The sequence below is a fragment of the Balaenoptera borealis genome, assembly GCF_965194805.1.
Source record: "Balaenoptera borealis genome assembly, chromosome: 15".
NCBI lineage: Eukaryota > Metazoa > Chordata > Mammalia > Artiodactyla > Balaenopteridae > Balaenoptera > Balaenoptera borealis.
Genome location: NC_138871.1, coordinates 7,443,528 through 7,459,565, shown reverse-complemented (window position 1 = coordinate 7,459,565; position 16,038 = coordinate 7,443,528). Strand labels below are relative to the sequence as shown.

General features: G+C 36.1%; 1 protein-coding gene across 3 annotated transcripts in view; it reads left to right on the top strand.

Moving 5' to 3' along the window:
* Positions 1–16,038, top strand: part of EIF5B (eukaryotic translation initiation factor 5B) — a 68,343-nt gene that overhangs the window by 17,437 nt on the left and 34,868 nt on the right. For all 3 annotated transcript variants that reach the window (XM_082356132.1, XM_082356131.1, XM_082356130.1), the window contains 6 exons: positions 6,028–6,153; positions 6,257–6,341; positions 7,013–7,685; positions 9,101–9,318; positions 9,727–9,877; positions 15,699–15,794. In XM_082356132.1, coding sequence (XP_082212258.1) covers positions 6,028–6,153; positions 6,257–6,341; positions 7,013–7,685; positions 9,101–9,318; positions 9,727–9,877; positions 15,699–15,794 — 1,349 coding nt within the window. The remainder of the gene's footprint in view (positions 1–6,027; positions 6,154–6,256; positions 6,342–7,012; positions 7,686–9,100; positions 9,319–9,726; positions 9,878–15,698; positions 15,795–16,038) is intronic.

The following is a 16,038-nucleotide window of genomic DNA, read 5'->3' as shown; positions in this document are numbered from 1 at the left end:
AATAGTTCATTCCATTTTATTGCTGAATAGTATTCCATGGAATGGGGATGAACCACAGTTTATTTAACCATTCACCCATTGTGAAGGACATGTGGGTTGTTTCCAGTTTTTGGCTGTTGCAAATGAAGCTGCTACAAGCATTTGTCTACAAGTTTCTGCATGAGATAAATTTTTTGTTACCCTGGGATAAATGTGCATGAGTGCAATTGCTGAGTCATATGGTAAGTACATTTTTAGTTTTCCAGGAAAATGATAGACTGTTTTCCAGAGTGGCTGTACCAGCTTACATTTTCACTAGCAATGTGTGCGTGATCCAGGTCCTCTTCATCTGCAACAAACACTGGTTATTATCAGTGTTGTTTGGGGAGAGGACGTTCTGATGGTGTAGTGATATCCCATTGTGATTTTAATTTGCATTTCCCAAATGGCTATTGATGTGGAACAGCCTTTATTTGCCATCTGTAAATACTCTTTAGTGAAATGTCTTTTCGTGCCTTTTGTCCAGTTTCTAATTGGATTGTTTGGGTTTTTACTGATGTGTTTTGAGAGTTCTTTACATAGTCTAGATACTAGTTTTTTTTTTTTTTCAGATATGTAGTTTGCAGATATTTTCTTCCACTTTGTGGCTTGTTTTTTTTAATTCCCTTCATATGGTCTTTTGCACAGCAAATATTCTAAATTTTGATGAAGTCTAGTTTTTTTGGGGGGGGTGGGTTGTACTTTTAATTTCAAATCATAACTCCTTGCTTAGTGCAAAGAACTAATAAGTGGGTTCAACAAGGTTGCAGTATACCAGATCAACATAAAAAAATTCAGTCACATTTTTGTATATTAGGAATGAGTATGTAGAAACAGAAATTAAAAATACTACTTCAGATTACTTTAAAAATTAAATACGAATTTTGTGAAAATCGCAAAACACTGGTGAAAGAAATCAAAGATCTAAATAAATGGAGAAATATGGTGTTCATGAATTGGAAAACTCAATAAAGATGTTGGTTTTCTTTAAATTCACATACAGTTAATGCAATTGCTATTAAAATTACAGCAAGACGGACTTCCCTGGTTGCGCAGCGGTTAAGAATCCGCCTGCCAATGCAGGGGACATGGGTTTGAGCCCTGGTCTGGGAAGTTCCCACATGCCGTGGAGCAACTAAGCCCGTGTGCCACAGCTGCTGAACCCGTGCTCCACAACTACTGAAGCCCGCACACCTAGAGCCCGTGCTCTGCAACAAGAGAAGCCACGGCAATGAGAAGCCCATGGACCACAACGAAGAGTAGCCCCCGCTCACCGCAGCTAGAGAAAGCCCGTGCACAGCAACAAAGACCCAACGCAGCCAAAAATTAAAAAAAAAAGAATAAAAATTAAAAAAAATTACAGCAAGATTCTTTTTGTGAATTCACACAAGAATATTCTAAAATTTATTTGAAAAGTTTGAAGGAATTAATAATAGATAAAACAATTCTGATAATGAAGAATAAAAGGAATCACTTTGATTTCAAGACTTTTTGTATAGCTACCTTAATCATGACAGTTTATTAGTGTCAGAGGGAAAGACATAAATCAATAGAGCAGAATAGAGGACTTAGAAATAGCCCCATACAAGTATGGCCAAGTGGATTTTGACAAAGGTGCAAAAGCAATTTTATGTATATAGGATGGATAGTTGAAATGTTGCTGGAGCAGTTGGATAACCATAGGCAAAAGATCAAAATACAAAACATTAAAATACCCAACTTTTGTAATATAACATAGTTAAAAATCTTCAGGACCTATGAGTTGGTGCAAAGTTCTTTTTCATGACACCAAAAGCATAAAGAAAAAAACCTGATAAATGGTACCTCATGAAAATTCAAAATTTTTGCTCTGGTTAAAAAACCCTGTTAAGTGGATGAAAAGACAAGCTACAAATTGGAAGAAAGTATAGGTAAACCACATATCTGACTGATGACTCATATAAAGGGCATATAAAGAGTTCTCAAAACTCAACATTAAAAGAAAATCCAATTAGAAAAGGGTAAAAGATATGAAGACACATTTCACGGAATGTATATGAATGGCAAAGTACACGAAAAAATGTTTAACTTCACTAGCCTTTAAGGAAATGAAAAGGAAGACCTTGATATCACCACACATCTATTAGAACAGCTTAAAGGAAAAGTAGCCATAATGCTAAATACCAGCTGAATGTGGAAAAATACTAAATACTGGATGTGGAAAAAATACACATCTCCATTCATTGTTGGTGTGAATATTAAATGGTGAAGCCACTTTAGACAGTAGTTTGGTTGTTTCTTAAAAAAACTACCTATGCAATATTTTTAACAGCTTCATTTTAAAAAAATTAATTTTTATTTTTGGCTGCATTGGGTCTTTGTTGCTGCGCACGGGCTTTCTTTAGTTGCGGCGAGCAGGGGCTGCTCTTGGTTGCGGTGCACGGGCTTCTCACTGCGGTGGCTTCTCTTGCTGCGGAGCATGGGCTCTAGGCGTGTGGGCTTCAGTAGTTGTGATGTGCGGGCTCTAGAGCGCAGGCTCAGTAGTTGTGGCACACGGGCTTAGTTGCTCCGTGGCATGTGGGATCTTCTCGGACCAGGGATCAAACCCATGTCCCCTGCATTGGCAGGCAGATTTGTAACTACTGCGCCACCAGGGAAGTCCCAATAGCTTCATTTTTTAAAGGCCATTAAGTTATAACATTTTTTCTGTCCTGATGATGGAGGAATGTGGCCTATGAAAACACTGAGTTGAATACCATAGAAAATTGCCTTTTATTTCTGGAAGTCTGCAGTAAGTTTAGAATAAAGGATTCGGGCTGGAAGGGCAAATATTAGTAAGAATACTGTAGCTTTGATAAAGGGGAAATGATCTGCAGAAGGATGTACCTACATAAAAATACTCTTACACATTCCTTAAAGGTTTTAAAGCTTTCATTATCAGCATGACTGGATTGTAGACTTGACTCTTGGTTTACTGAAATCTTTAAGCTGTAGTATGTAATGGGTAGGTAGAAAAGTAGGGCTGAAATGTAGGTAGAGTATAGTTTAAAGTCTCAAGTTAAATAACTGATGTTATGTGTCACTTTCATGTCCTTTTGTAATATAGTTGACATTTTAGGACATTCTCTTGAATCAGGGGTAGGAAGTTCAGTACACATTGAAAGAACACTTTAGAAACCATGGTAGGTAAAGACTGTTAAGCATGTTGTTATATCATTGATATATTTTGTACCTGTGTCAAATAATTTTCAGAAACTTGATTATTGTATTTCCCATTTTCTAGGAAGTCAGTACAATTTTGGTGTCAGATTTGGGCTTGAGTTCCTGGTATGTAACTTTCTAGCTGGATGCCTTTTATAAAGTATCATCATCTTTAAGCTTAATTTAATAGAGTTGTTATGAGGATTAAATGACATATAGTATGTCTGGTGATTGGTCAGCACAATGCCTGATGAACAGTAAGCACTCAGAAACTGTTAATATCTATTACTAGCCAGAAGAGCTTTTCAAACTCAGCAGCATACAGATGTAGTCCGATGTTTTGTTATTCTGGAAATGTTTGTTAATGAATACTGTGGCAGTATAGGCAATCACAAACTATTTTGATGAGATGAATATAGTCAGATGAGGGCTGGCAAGTTTTTGGAGGTAAGGTGCCAAGCATCGATCATTAACCACCTTCCCTTGTCACCCTATCTTGGAAGCTGCTGTAGTGTGGAATATTGGCAGAGCTGCCTTTAGAGATGGTACTGGTTGATCTCATGCTGCTGGGCCGGATGGTTGATGCTGGGCCAGACTTAGGTTTCTGTTACCTGATGAGACCTGAGAATCATCCTTGATTCTTCCCTCCCCCTTTCTATATACAACCAGTTGGTCATTTGTGTTGCTGATTGATCTCCTTAGTATTTATCTGACTCATATATCTTCATCTTGCCTGCCACTGCTGCAAGTCAGATGTGTGTTTGTCATCCCAATTAGCTAGAAAAGCTTCCTACCTTTTCCTGCTTCCTAACTAGTTGGGATTCTACCCTATCATTTATACCAGAGGTAGCTTTCTAAAATGCAAATTTGATTATGCCAGCAGGGTTACTATCTTTGACTTCAAAATCAGAACTTCCTGGGTTCAAATCCCATCTCTGCCTTGTGTGATCCTGGACAAGTTCTCTGTGCCTCAGTTTCTTCATTTATAAAAAAAGAAAAACCATTCAAATCTGACCTGGAAAGATTGCTAAAAATACACTGCCTAGCTTCCACCCCCAGTTTCTGGTTCCCTAGATCTTGAGTGGGCTCAAGAAATCAATAACCTACAAAAAGCTTCTCAGTTGATTCAGATACCTTTTTATGAGTCCTCCTGAGGCACCATGCATGTTATTACCTTTAGGTTTTTGTGCTCATTGTGTCTGATATATGCACCCTCTTTGCCTGGTTAACTCCTTTTTCTCCTTCAGTAACTTGGGTCTAGGTTTCTCCTTTGCTAGGAAGTGTCTGACTTTCTCATTCTGGATTTGGTGCTTTGGGAAGTCACCACCAGTACAGTGGTTCAGTGTTCTATGATCCCCCTCAAATACACTGTCAAAAATGTAGGACAAAAGCACATTTCAATTCTGGTCACCTATAAAAGCATTAAATTCCTTTAATTCATGGCACTTAGCATTTTGCAATTCCTGGTTTTTTACTCATTTGCGCTCTCTCTCTCTCTCTCTTTTTTTTTTTTTTAAACTTTGGGTTTATTTACTTATTTATTTATGGCTGTGTTGGGTCTTCATTTCTGTGCGAGGGCTTTCTCTAGTTGCGGCAAGTGGAGGCCACCCTTCATCGCGGTGCGCAGGCCTCTCATTATCGTGGCCTCTCTTGTTGCGGAGCACAGGCTCCAGACGCGCAGGCTCAGTAATTGTGGCTCACGGGCCTAGTTGCTCCGCGGCATGTGGGATCTTCCCAGACCAGGGCTCGAACCCGTGTCCCCTGCATTGGCAGGCAGATTCTCAACCACTGCGCCACCAGGGAAGCCCTCTCTCTCTTCTGTGAAGCTCCTTGAGGATAAATTCTGTATTCTCAGTGTCTTGTTACATAATCTTTATATTTATCATATTAGGAATTATCTTTACTGAAGTGAAGCATTTTCACAACAAGGCATCCACCAGTGGAGGCCATATTGCGTGAGGTCTTTGTTTTCTGATTGTATCATTTATTTGAATTCATACACCTTTTCTACTTGTACATCTCAGACCTCCTTTGTTTTCTGTAGGTTTTAACTGGAACTTAGTTTGGTTTATTATTCCAAGTAATATTGGTAGATGGAGAACATTGTGGGATGGAACCAGAAACGAAACCAGGAATGTAAAAGATTGTGAGCAGGTTTGGTTCTGGATTTTGGGGTGTTTTATTTACTGACTCATTCCTGATTTATTTAGATTTGGATGTGTGGTGATGTTTTGCTGAAAGCATTCAAACTTTGTGCATCTTGTTTTCCCTTTGGTAAAATGAGATAATAGACTAGATGAAAGTTCCTTTCAGCTCTAAAATTTTTGCTATTCCAAGTAAAAATGCAAAGGTTTCCAAAGATTTAGGTGTTATTGATAATCAAATAATAAGAATCTTTTTCTCTTTTAACTTCTCTTCATTTTATAAATAATTCTATTCAGACACTCACAAAAAAAACTTTGGTATCAACAAAAGTGAATTTCCTTTTCTTTTCCTTTCTTTCTTTTTTTTTTCTTTTTCTTTTTTAGGGTTACTTGAATACAAGCATGAATTTCCTTTTCTTGATTACCTAGATTTTCTTCCTGGAGCTGTTCATTATAACTCTTTCTGGGTTTGAGTGTAACTCAAACTTTATTGAAGCAGATATGGAGAGGCTTATGAGTAGTTATAACTCAAGGGTTGTCATGAAAGAACTTGCCAAGTGATTTTTCTCAGTGGGCTGCTAATGCATGAAAAAGGCTAAAGTGAAAAAAAAAATTCTCTGTAAGTGAATGTGACAGATTATTTTGCTCTGGAATGACATTTAGGTCTTCTTTGTTTTCATTTAAGTGCCAAGGATGACATTGATCTTGATGCCTTGGCTGCAGAAATAGAAGGAGCTGGTGCTGCCAAGGAACAGGAACCTCAAAAGGCAAAGGGGAAAAAGAAAAAGGAGAAAAAGAAGCAAGATTTTGAGTAAGTAGATTTTAAATATATTTGATTTTTATTAGCTTTGGTACTAGATTTACTTATTAAACTAATTCAGTACCTCAAAATATATATTTTAATCCATTTCTAGTGAAGATGATATCCTGAAAGAACTGGAAGAATTGTCTTGGGAAGCTCAAGGCATCAAAGCTGACAGAGAAACCACTACAGCAAAGGTGAAACACAGATTGTTGTTACCTGTTTATGCTTCTTCCTAGCTCCAGTTTTAGGGACTGTTTTTGGAAACTTCTGAGCAACATATATATGTTAGTTTAAAGTTTCCATAAAATTTGATGCCAAAGGGGGAAAACAGTTTTTAGGGAATCAATAATGCATTTTAAAACCTTTCACAGATACAAAGATGCTTTATTTGGGAATCTAAAGGTATTTTGTGATATGTTGTCTGTTTATAAAATTGGTACATTTGGAAATATAACATTTCCCAACTCTACCTGCAGTTTTCTATATTATTGATACTTCCTTTCCATCCTTTGAAATTGGATAAGCCTCAGAGTAATGAGAGAGGGATGGATATTTTTTCTTTCAATTTTCCCCTTAGGCTTTTTATGCCATTTGAAGAAGGTAGTAAATGTGGACTGGTGATTAGTGTTTGCTTCAGAGCACCTGGATTCTGAAATTTACAGTGAATATGAGATGGGCCTGAGGCCTAGGTTAGCTTCTGTTACTTGCTTGAGTTTTATATTCTTGTAAAAACGACCTTATTTTAAAATTATTTTGATAATTTTTCCATGTGTACTTAACGAAGTACATGACTTTGAGGAGTTTCAATTATTAAAAAAAATAAAGTATAACTCTGTTAATATTTCTAACAATGGAATTTTTTTAGCCAACAGAAAGTAATGAAGATGAATCCACCTCAAAACAAGATAAAAAAAAGAAAGGACAGAAAGGCAAAAAACAAAGTTTTGAAGATAATGATAGTGAAGAACTGGAAGATAAAGATTCAAAATCAAAAAAGACTGCAAAACCCAAAGTGGAAATGGACTCTGGGAGTGATGATGATGATGATTTTAGTAAACTCTCCAAAAAAGCTAAAGGGAAAGCTCAAAAATCAAATAAGAAGCGGGATGGGTCAGAAGAGGATGAGGATAACAGTAAAAGAATTAAAGATTGTATGAGAGTACCTTCTTCTGGTGAAAGTAGTGATGAATCAGATGAATTTTTGCAGTCCAGGAAAGGACAGAAAAAAAATCAGAAAAATAAGCCAGGTCCTAATGTAGAGAGTGGGAATGAAGATGACGACTCCTTCAAAATTAAGACAATGGCTCAAAAGAAGGCAGAAAAGAAAGAGCGTGAGAGAAAAAAGCGGGATGAAGAAAAGGCAAAACTGCGGAAGCTGAAAGAAAAAGAAGAGCTAGAATCTGGTAAAAAGGATCAGAGTAAACCAAAAGAATCTCAAAGGAAATCTGAAGAGGAAGCTGTAAAATCCAAAGTGACTCTTGATTCTGGAGCACCTCCTGCCTCTGAAGACAAAGGAGAGGCTCGCATAGCTGCTGAAGGTTGGTAATAATATCGAGGAAAGGGCAAAAGGCTTGGATTCATAATCAGCCTAAGTTTTGATCATTATGCCCCAAAGTCATTTTGTTGTTTGTCCTTGGTTATAAAGGTACTAAATTGTAAGAAACTTAAAAAAAATTAGGTCTAAGTACTCTTTTAATTGATTTTCATTGTTAAACATTTATGTATGTAGTATAAAATATCTTTCAAATGATTTGTGCACAAACTAGGATTTTTACGGAATTTCACTGTGGAAAACAATTTTTTGCTGCTGATGAAGACTGGAAGTTGCCTAATGAAAAATGTATTCTTCCTTTTGATACCTCAGTGTGAGATAATATCTGAATTCTTTCCTGTTTTTAAAAACCTAATTCGATCTATGAAATGGAAAAGTAACATGCTGAAATTAGTTAACATCTTTTAACCAATACTGAGGCATGTTTTTGTACTAGAACCAATTAGCAAAAAAGAAGCTTTCTAGTTAAATTTCCCCCTTATTCAGAATGAAAACAAAAATCAAATGATTTATATAATTTTTCTTGAGACTAGAAAACTTTTAATGGGAAAATTGACATAGCTTTTTTTTTTTTTAATTATTTAATTTATTTATTTTTTGGCTGTGTTGGGTCTTTGTTTCTGTGCAGGGGCTTTCTCCAGTTGCGGCGAGCAGGGACCACTCTTCATCGCGGTGCGCGGGCCTCTCACTGTCGCGGCCTCTCCCATTGCGGAGCACAGGCTCCAGACGCGCAGGCTCAGTAGTTGTGGCTCATGGGCCTAGCCGCTCTGTGGCATGTGGGATCTTCCCAGACCGGGGCACGAACCCGTGTCCCCTGCATTGACAGGCAGATTTCTAATCACTGCGCCACCAGGGAAGCCTGACATAGCTTTTTAACCACTCAGATTTTTACTGTCTGGACGTGTTTGAGGAGAACCATCAAGAAAGTAACTTCATAGTCTTTCATTCTTTAGCATAATGCTATAGAGTCCTTGGAATATATTTATATTTTTGTATGTTATTCTTCTAATGTCTGTCCCCTTAAGGTAGGCATCATTCTTATCATCCCCATCTTACAGAAGCAAAACTAGCTACAGAATTTAGGAATTCAGACACCATGGATTAAGAAGATACATTAGGTACTGTATATCTTCTCCCTGATGACAGGGTCCTCCTGTCTTCTTGAATCCCTCAGGACAACTCAGAGTAGCACCAGCATTGTAAGCTTCTAAGGAGGCCAACTGGGTTGTTCGGAGCTTTTCTGGTTACTCAAGTGCTCAGGAGGCCTTGATACCCAAAGCCCTTAGCCTGCTGCTGGCATCAGCCCTGGCCCATTATGGTTCCTGCATTCTGGGGTTTGCTTACCATTGCCGTAGGAAACAACTTTTAAAAATATTCTTTGCCTCTCTTCTTTTTTGGTAGATGACAATGAAGGAGACAAAAAGAAAAAAGATAAGAAGAAAAAGAAAGGAGAAAAGGAAGAAAAAGAAAAAGAGAAGAAAAAAGGACCTAGCAAAGCCACAGTTAAGGCTATGCAAGAAGCTCTGGCTAAGCTTAAAGAAGAAGAGGAAAGACAGAAGAGAGAAGAGGAAGAACGGATAAAACGGCTTGAAGAATTGGAAGCCAAGCGTAAAGAAGAGGTATGTCATTGTGAAGTTGCTGACTTTGACTTTGTGTTTTACTTAAATCCACTTCTCATAAAATATCTCTAGCTTTCTAATTCTAAAAATTTCTTAGTTGCATGGTAATTCAGTTACACTATTGTTCAGATATAAATAATAAGATGAAGAGGTAGAGAAAATCCTACCTTATTTCCTCAGGTACAGACAGGAGTTGCTTGTGCATCATTGCCAACACATAGTCTACTGTCATATGATACTAATTAATACTCATTATGTACAACATTTAAAGTACTTTCATTTGGAAGCTCCTAACATAATACTTTGCATGTATCTCAAGAGCTTTGTTAGAAATTTGGGTTGTTTATGTTTAAACTTTGTAATTCATTAAGCTAATACAATTTTTGTCTCATACATATTCTTTTATAGGAAAGATTGGAACAAGAAAAAAGAGAAAGGAAAAAGCAAAAAGAAAAGGAAAGAAAAGAACGCTTGAAAAAAGAAGGGAAACTTTTAACTAAATCCCAGAGAGAAGCCAGAGCCAGGGCCGAAGCTACCCTTAAACTTCTACAAGCTCAGGGTAGGTGGTGTTCTTAATTAACTGAATGCTCTAGAAACTTCTCTCATGCAGTTATATCTCTATAATGGTCAAAAGGAGAATTGAATCAGAAGGAGAATTCTATGAAAATGCTGTGAAAAAGTCCAATAATAATGTAAGGAATAGGTGAGATAATTTCATTATTTAGGGAGATGACGTCTATACTGTGATAAAAATTTGTGTGTAAATGATAGTATGTCTGTAAATGAAAATACAAAGTAGTGAAATGAGTCCCCATGTAGACATCACTCAGTTTCAACAATTATCACCATTTACCATTCTTGTTTTGTCCCCCCTCCACCCAGTTTTTTCCCCTAGAGTATTTTAAAGTGAATTCCAGATGCCATTATTATTTTACTCACATTTTACTTTAGTATGTATCTCTAACAGATAAGGACATTTTACTTTTTAATATAAGTGTAGTATGTATTATTATATTAAGCAAAGTTCCTTGATATCTTGATTTTGTCCATGTCTAGTTTTTTCCACTTATCTCCAAAATGTCTTTTATAATTGATTTGTTCAAATCAGGATCCAGATTAGATTCATGTGTTGTATTTGGTTGATAATGTCTGTCTCTCATTGATACCAGTACCACCCCTATTTTTGGCATGGATTTATTTGTTGAAGATACTGGATTTTTTCCTAGAATTTCTCCTATTCTGGATTTGTCTATTTGCATTCTCCTGGTGTTGGCTAACTTATTTCTCTATACCTTGTAATTTTTTAGATCTAGCAGTTTGGCTACTTCTTAGTGGTGCTTTACCACCGCCTCACGTGAGGAGGCATGTGATCTGCTTGCCTTCTGGTGATGTCAAGATTGATCAGTGAGTTTAGCTATTGGCAGCCTTGTCCATTAGAAAAGTTCTTCATTGACTTTTCATCTAATAATTTTAATTCCAATTGGTGATCATTGCCTATATCCAGTACTTCGTTAGGAATTGCAGAATTATGATAGTCTGTCGTTCTTTCTGCATTTATTAGCTAGAATCTTTCTGTAAAGAAAAGCTTTCCCTGAAATACAGTTCATGCAGGAAAACCAGGATATATGCTTAATTCTTTCCCTTTCTTTACTAATTAGCAAAATAATAAATTGGTGTCCCCTTAACCTCCAAAGGTGACCAGTGAATTTAATTTTGTTTTGCATGTATATCATTTTATCTTAATGGAGTTTTATATAATTGATACGTTTTCATCTCCTAAAGTTATTTATGTTTTTGATACTCAAATTATACCATCTTTGGCTAGCAGGAAGTCATTCACGTTGGTCCCTGTGACTTTTTCACTTGACTACAGTATTCTTGGACCTCTTCCTTGCTTTCTAACACCACGAGATATCTCAGGTTCATCTTGCACATTTTCTCCTCTAGACCTTGAAATCAACTGTTTACCCAAGGAACCTTGGTTCCTTTTAGTTCAGAGACCATAATCTGAACATTTAATCAATTATGTTTTTGACAAGTAAGATGATTTAAAATAGTACCTTTGCTCCTTTGAGAAGAATATTTTGCGACCTCTCTTAATGTCCTGTCCGTACATTCCACAGATTTTTATATTATAATAATTTTGGTGCTTACGGTGTAATTAAAGTAAGAGCTACCATCTGTTATGTATTTAATATGTACCTGATGTTACCTTTGACGTTATTTCCTCATAAATATCTTCATTCCCATCATATAGATGAAAAAATGGAGACTCAGAAAACTTTAACAGCTTGTCCAAGGTCCTAGAACTAAGATTTAATTGATCTGTGTGACCAGCTCTTTGTTATGCATTATATGGTCAGCTGGGAGCAGTAAATGTAGAGAAACACAGTACTTAGATTTCAGAAAGTCTTATTCTCAGTTGGGGATATAGCTTTTTAAAAAACAAAAGTAAAGAACAAATTTGAGTACAACTAGCACCCAAATATCAGATTTGACTGGTGGCTATCTGACAGGCTAGAAGAACTCTTGGAGAAATTGGGATCGGACCACGTAGGGAGTAATTTGCCAATCTCAGAAATGCTGTTTTATGGAGTAGTTTGACTTGTATTTACAAGATTAGATGAAAATTATTTAAAATTGTGAACTTGGCATCAATCTTTAGGACAGGCTTGGAAGAGATGGTCTCTCAAGTGGCATCTCTGGCCCTAGTCTCTTTTCTTATTCTTCATAGTGTTGCCCAGTTTTTGCCCTCTTATGGGTTCCCTATTGTCTGTTAATAAAAATGTCCAAACTTCTTAGCCTGACATTAACGGCCTTCCACAAGTGCATTCATTGAAAAGATACTACATGCTACGTCTCACCGTATCTTTAAAAGCCGCCTTGTTAGGTAAATATTATTTACCACATTCATTACCTAGAATAATATAAAACTTATTCATTGAGCTCAAAAGGTGTTCTTAGAGAGGGTATCTGCAGATATTTTCAGATAATTACGCTGAATTGTGTAGCAGGTTACCTTTTCAGTCTGTTCCATAGCCTTTAGCCTGTAACTACTAAGCATATAGCAAGTACACATTCCCCTAAAAGACACAAACTACCAACATGCAAAGAAATGCATAACCTGGGTAGTCCTATATCTATTTAAAAAATATACTGCTATATCTATTTACATTTTATCTAAGTTAAAAAAAATTTTCCAACAAAGAAAACTCCAGGCCTCTATGATTTCACTTGGGAATTCTAACAAATATTTAGGGAAGAAATATTGCTAGTTATGAACATTATCTTCCAGAACTACCCAACTCATTTTATGAGGACAGCATGCCCTTATATCATAGTGAGACAAAGACTTTACGAGAAAGGAAAACTGTAGACCAATATCCCTCATGAACAAAGATGCAGAATTTTTCCACAAAATATTAGCAATTTGATTCCAGCAACACAATTGACCCTTGTACAATCTAGGGGTTAGGGGCAACTCCCCATGCAGGCACAAACCTGTGTATAATTTTCTAGTCGGCCCTCTGTATCCACGGTTCCGCATCCACATATTGAACCAGCAGTGGATCTTCTAGTACTATAATACATATTTAGTGAAAAAAATCTGAGTATAAGTATCTGTGTAGTTCAAACCTGTGTTATTCAAGGGTCAACTATATAAATATTTATGTTTATGTGCATATATTTATGTATATTTATATTTAGGGATAATCTATTATGACCAAGTGGGTTTTATCCTGGTAATGCAGGGTTGGTTCAGTATTTAAAAATCAATAAATAGTTCACCATATTAATAGACAAAAGAAGAAAATCTACATGATCATCTCAATAGATGGAGAAGAATCATTTGACAAAATTCACCATTTATATATAATAAAAATTCACAAACTGAGAATAGAAGGGAACTTCCTTCCCTGATATAAGACATTTACAAAAAACATACAACAATTTGCAGTTACTGGTGAATGACTGAATACTAATAAACACTAATATTGTGATTAAGGCAAGGATATCCACTCTCATCACAATCATTCCACATTGCACTGGAATGTCCTAACTCAGGCAATTAGGCAAAAAGAGAAATAAAGGCATGCAGACTGGAAGGAAGAAGTAAACCTCTCTATTCACAGATGACAATTGTCTACATAGAAAATCCCATGGAATCTACCCCCCACAAAATCCTACAGCTTAATAAGTGAGGTTAACAAGATTATAGATAAGGCTAGTATGCAAATATCAACTGTATTTCTATATGCTTGCAATTAACAGTAAAAGTAAAAAATTAATGGTACCATTTACAGTATCCCCCCATAAAAGTAATTGAAACACTTAGTATTTGTGGAATCTATATGCTGAAAACTATAAAACGCTGACGAAAATAATCAAAGACCTGTGTAAATGGAGAGATGTTGCATTCATGGATTGGAAGATTTGATGTTGTTAAGATACCAGTTCTCCTAAACTGATTTGTAGATTCAGTACAATCTCAATCAAAATTGCAGCAGAATATTTTGTGGATATCTATAAGCTATTTCTAAAATGTGTATGAAAAGATAAAGGAGTTAAGATGGCCAAAGTATTTTTGAAAAAGAACAAACCTTGGAGGACTCACAATATCTGATTTCAAGACTAACTGTAAAAACAGTAATCAGTACAGTGTGATACTGGCAAAAGGATAGACAAATAGATCAATAGAACAGAATAGAGTCTACGTATGGTCAGGGTTTTTTTTCTGTCATAGGAAAAGACAATTCAGTAGATAAAAATATGATGTTTGCAACAAGTGATAGTGGAACAATTAGACATTTATTGTGTAAAAAAAAAAACCTCAAAACAAAAAAACTTAGTCCTAAATCTCAATCGTTATATAAAATTTAACTCAAAATGGATTGTAGATCTACATATAAAATACACAACTAAAAAACTTTTAGAGGAAAACATAGGAGAAAATCTTTGTGAGTTTATGTTAGGCAGGGAGTGCTTAGTTACAACTTCAAAAGCATAATCCATAAAAGGAAAAAAATATAAAATAGAGGAAATCCAGTTAAAAACTTTTGCTGTGTGAAAGACACCATTGAGAGAATTCAAAGACAGTACTTGAAAGTCACACATGATAACTGTGTGTGTGTGTGTGTGTGTGTGTGTGTGTGTGTGTATAAAAATATATATAAAGATAACTTGAAACTCAACAATGAGAAAAACAATCCTATTTAAAAATGGGCAAAAATTTGAAGAGACACTTCACCAAGAAACTATTCAATATAAGCACATGGGAAGAATGCTCGACATCATTAGGGAAATTCAAATTAAGACCACTATGGGATATCACTACACATTTATTAGAATATGTAAATTTAAAAGAACCCAGCATCTGTCTTTACCAAATGCTGGTAAGAGCAGTTGGAACTCTCATATATTACTGGTGGGAATGCAGAATTGTAAAGCCACTTTAGAAAACAGTTGGCAGTTTCTTACAAATTTAAATACAGTTGACCCTTGAACAACACGGGTTTGAACTGTGTGGGTTTACTTATAGGTGGATTTTTTTCCAATAATAAATACTACAGTAACTACACGATTTGTGATTGGTTGAATCCGAGGATGTGGAACCATGAATATGGAGGAAACATGTATACGGAGGGCTGACTATAAGGTATATGCAGATTTTCGGCTGCGAGGAGAGTTGGCAGCCCTGACCCCCATGTTGTTCAAGAGTCAACTGTACATATTTATCTTAATGTCCCATCATTCCCACTCCACAGTATTTACCCCAGAGAAATGTTCACAGAAAAATCTGCATGCAAATGTTCCTAACAGCTTTATTCATAATTGTCAAAAACTAGAACTCAAATGTCCTTCAGCTGTCTGTCGAATCAAGGAACTGTGGTACATCCATACAATGGAATACTATTCGGCAATAAAAAGAAATGAAGTACTGGTACATAGAGCAACGAGGATGACTCAGATCCATTATGATGATAGCCAGACTGTAAAGTTTTATTTCTGTGACTCTCTGGAAAGAGCACATGTTTTGAGTTGGAGAACAGATCAGTAGCTGCCAGGGGCATAAGGATGTGAATAGGGTTTAACTTCCCAGAGCAGCACAGGGTGATGGAACTGTTCTGCATCTTCATTATGATGGTGGTTGTGTAACTACATGCATTTGTCAAAAGTCATAGAACTGGACACCAAAAAAATGGAATTTAAACGTATATAAATTTTAAAATACCTTACATTAAAAAAGAGGGTTTTCTATGAATGTTCGTTTATATTTTAGGGTATGTATCTCTGAGGTGAATAAAATGTTATCTTCTTAAGTAGTATTTCTTAGGTGACAAGTAGTATAAACCCTGAAATTTTCCATTTTTATCCCTCAGGTGTTGAAGTGCCATCAAAAGACTCTTTGCCAAAGAAAAGGCCAATTTATGAAGATAAAAAGAAGAAAAAAACACCACAGCAGCTGGAAAATAAAGGTTTGCTTACAAAATAGCCTGTGATTTAGAAACAATTTTGTTTGCCTTTTCCCCCATAACCTGCAAGACAGAAGTCTTAAAAAGAAATGAACAAATCAGAATTGTAACTGAAACTTACTTCCTATACCTTGTTTCTTGTTATTATCATTCTCAACTGATTCAAATGACAGGTTAGTGGGAAAGTGCTTTTGTTTGAAGAATCTGGATCCTATGCTATGAACAACTGTTCTTAACTCTGAAAAGC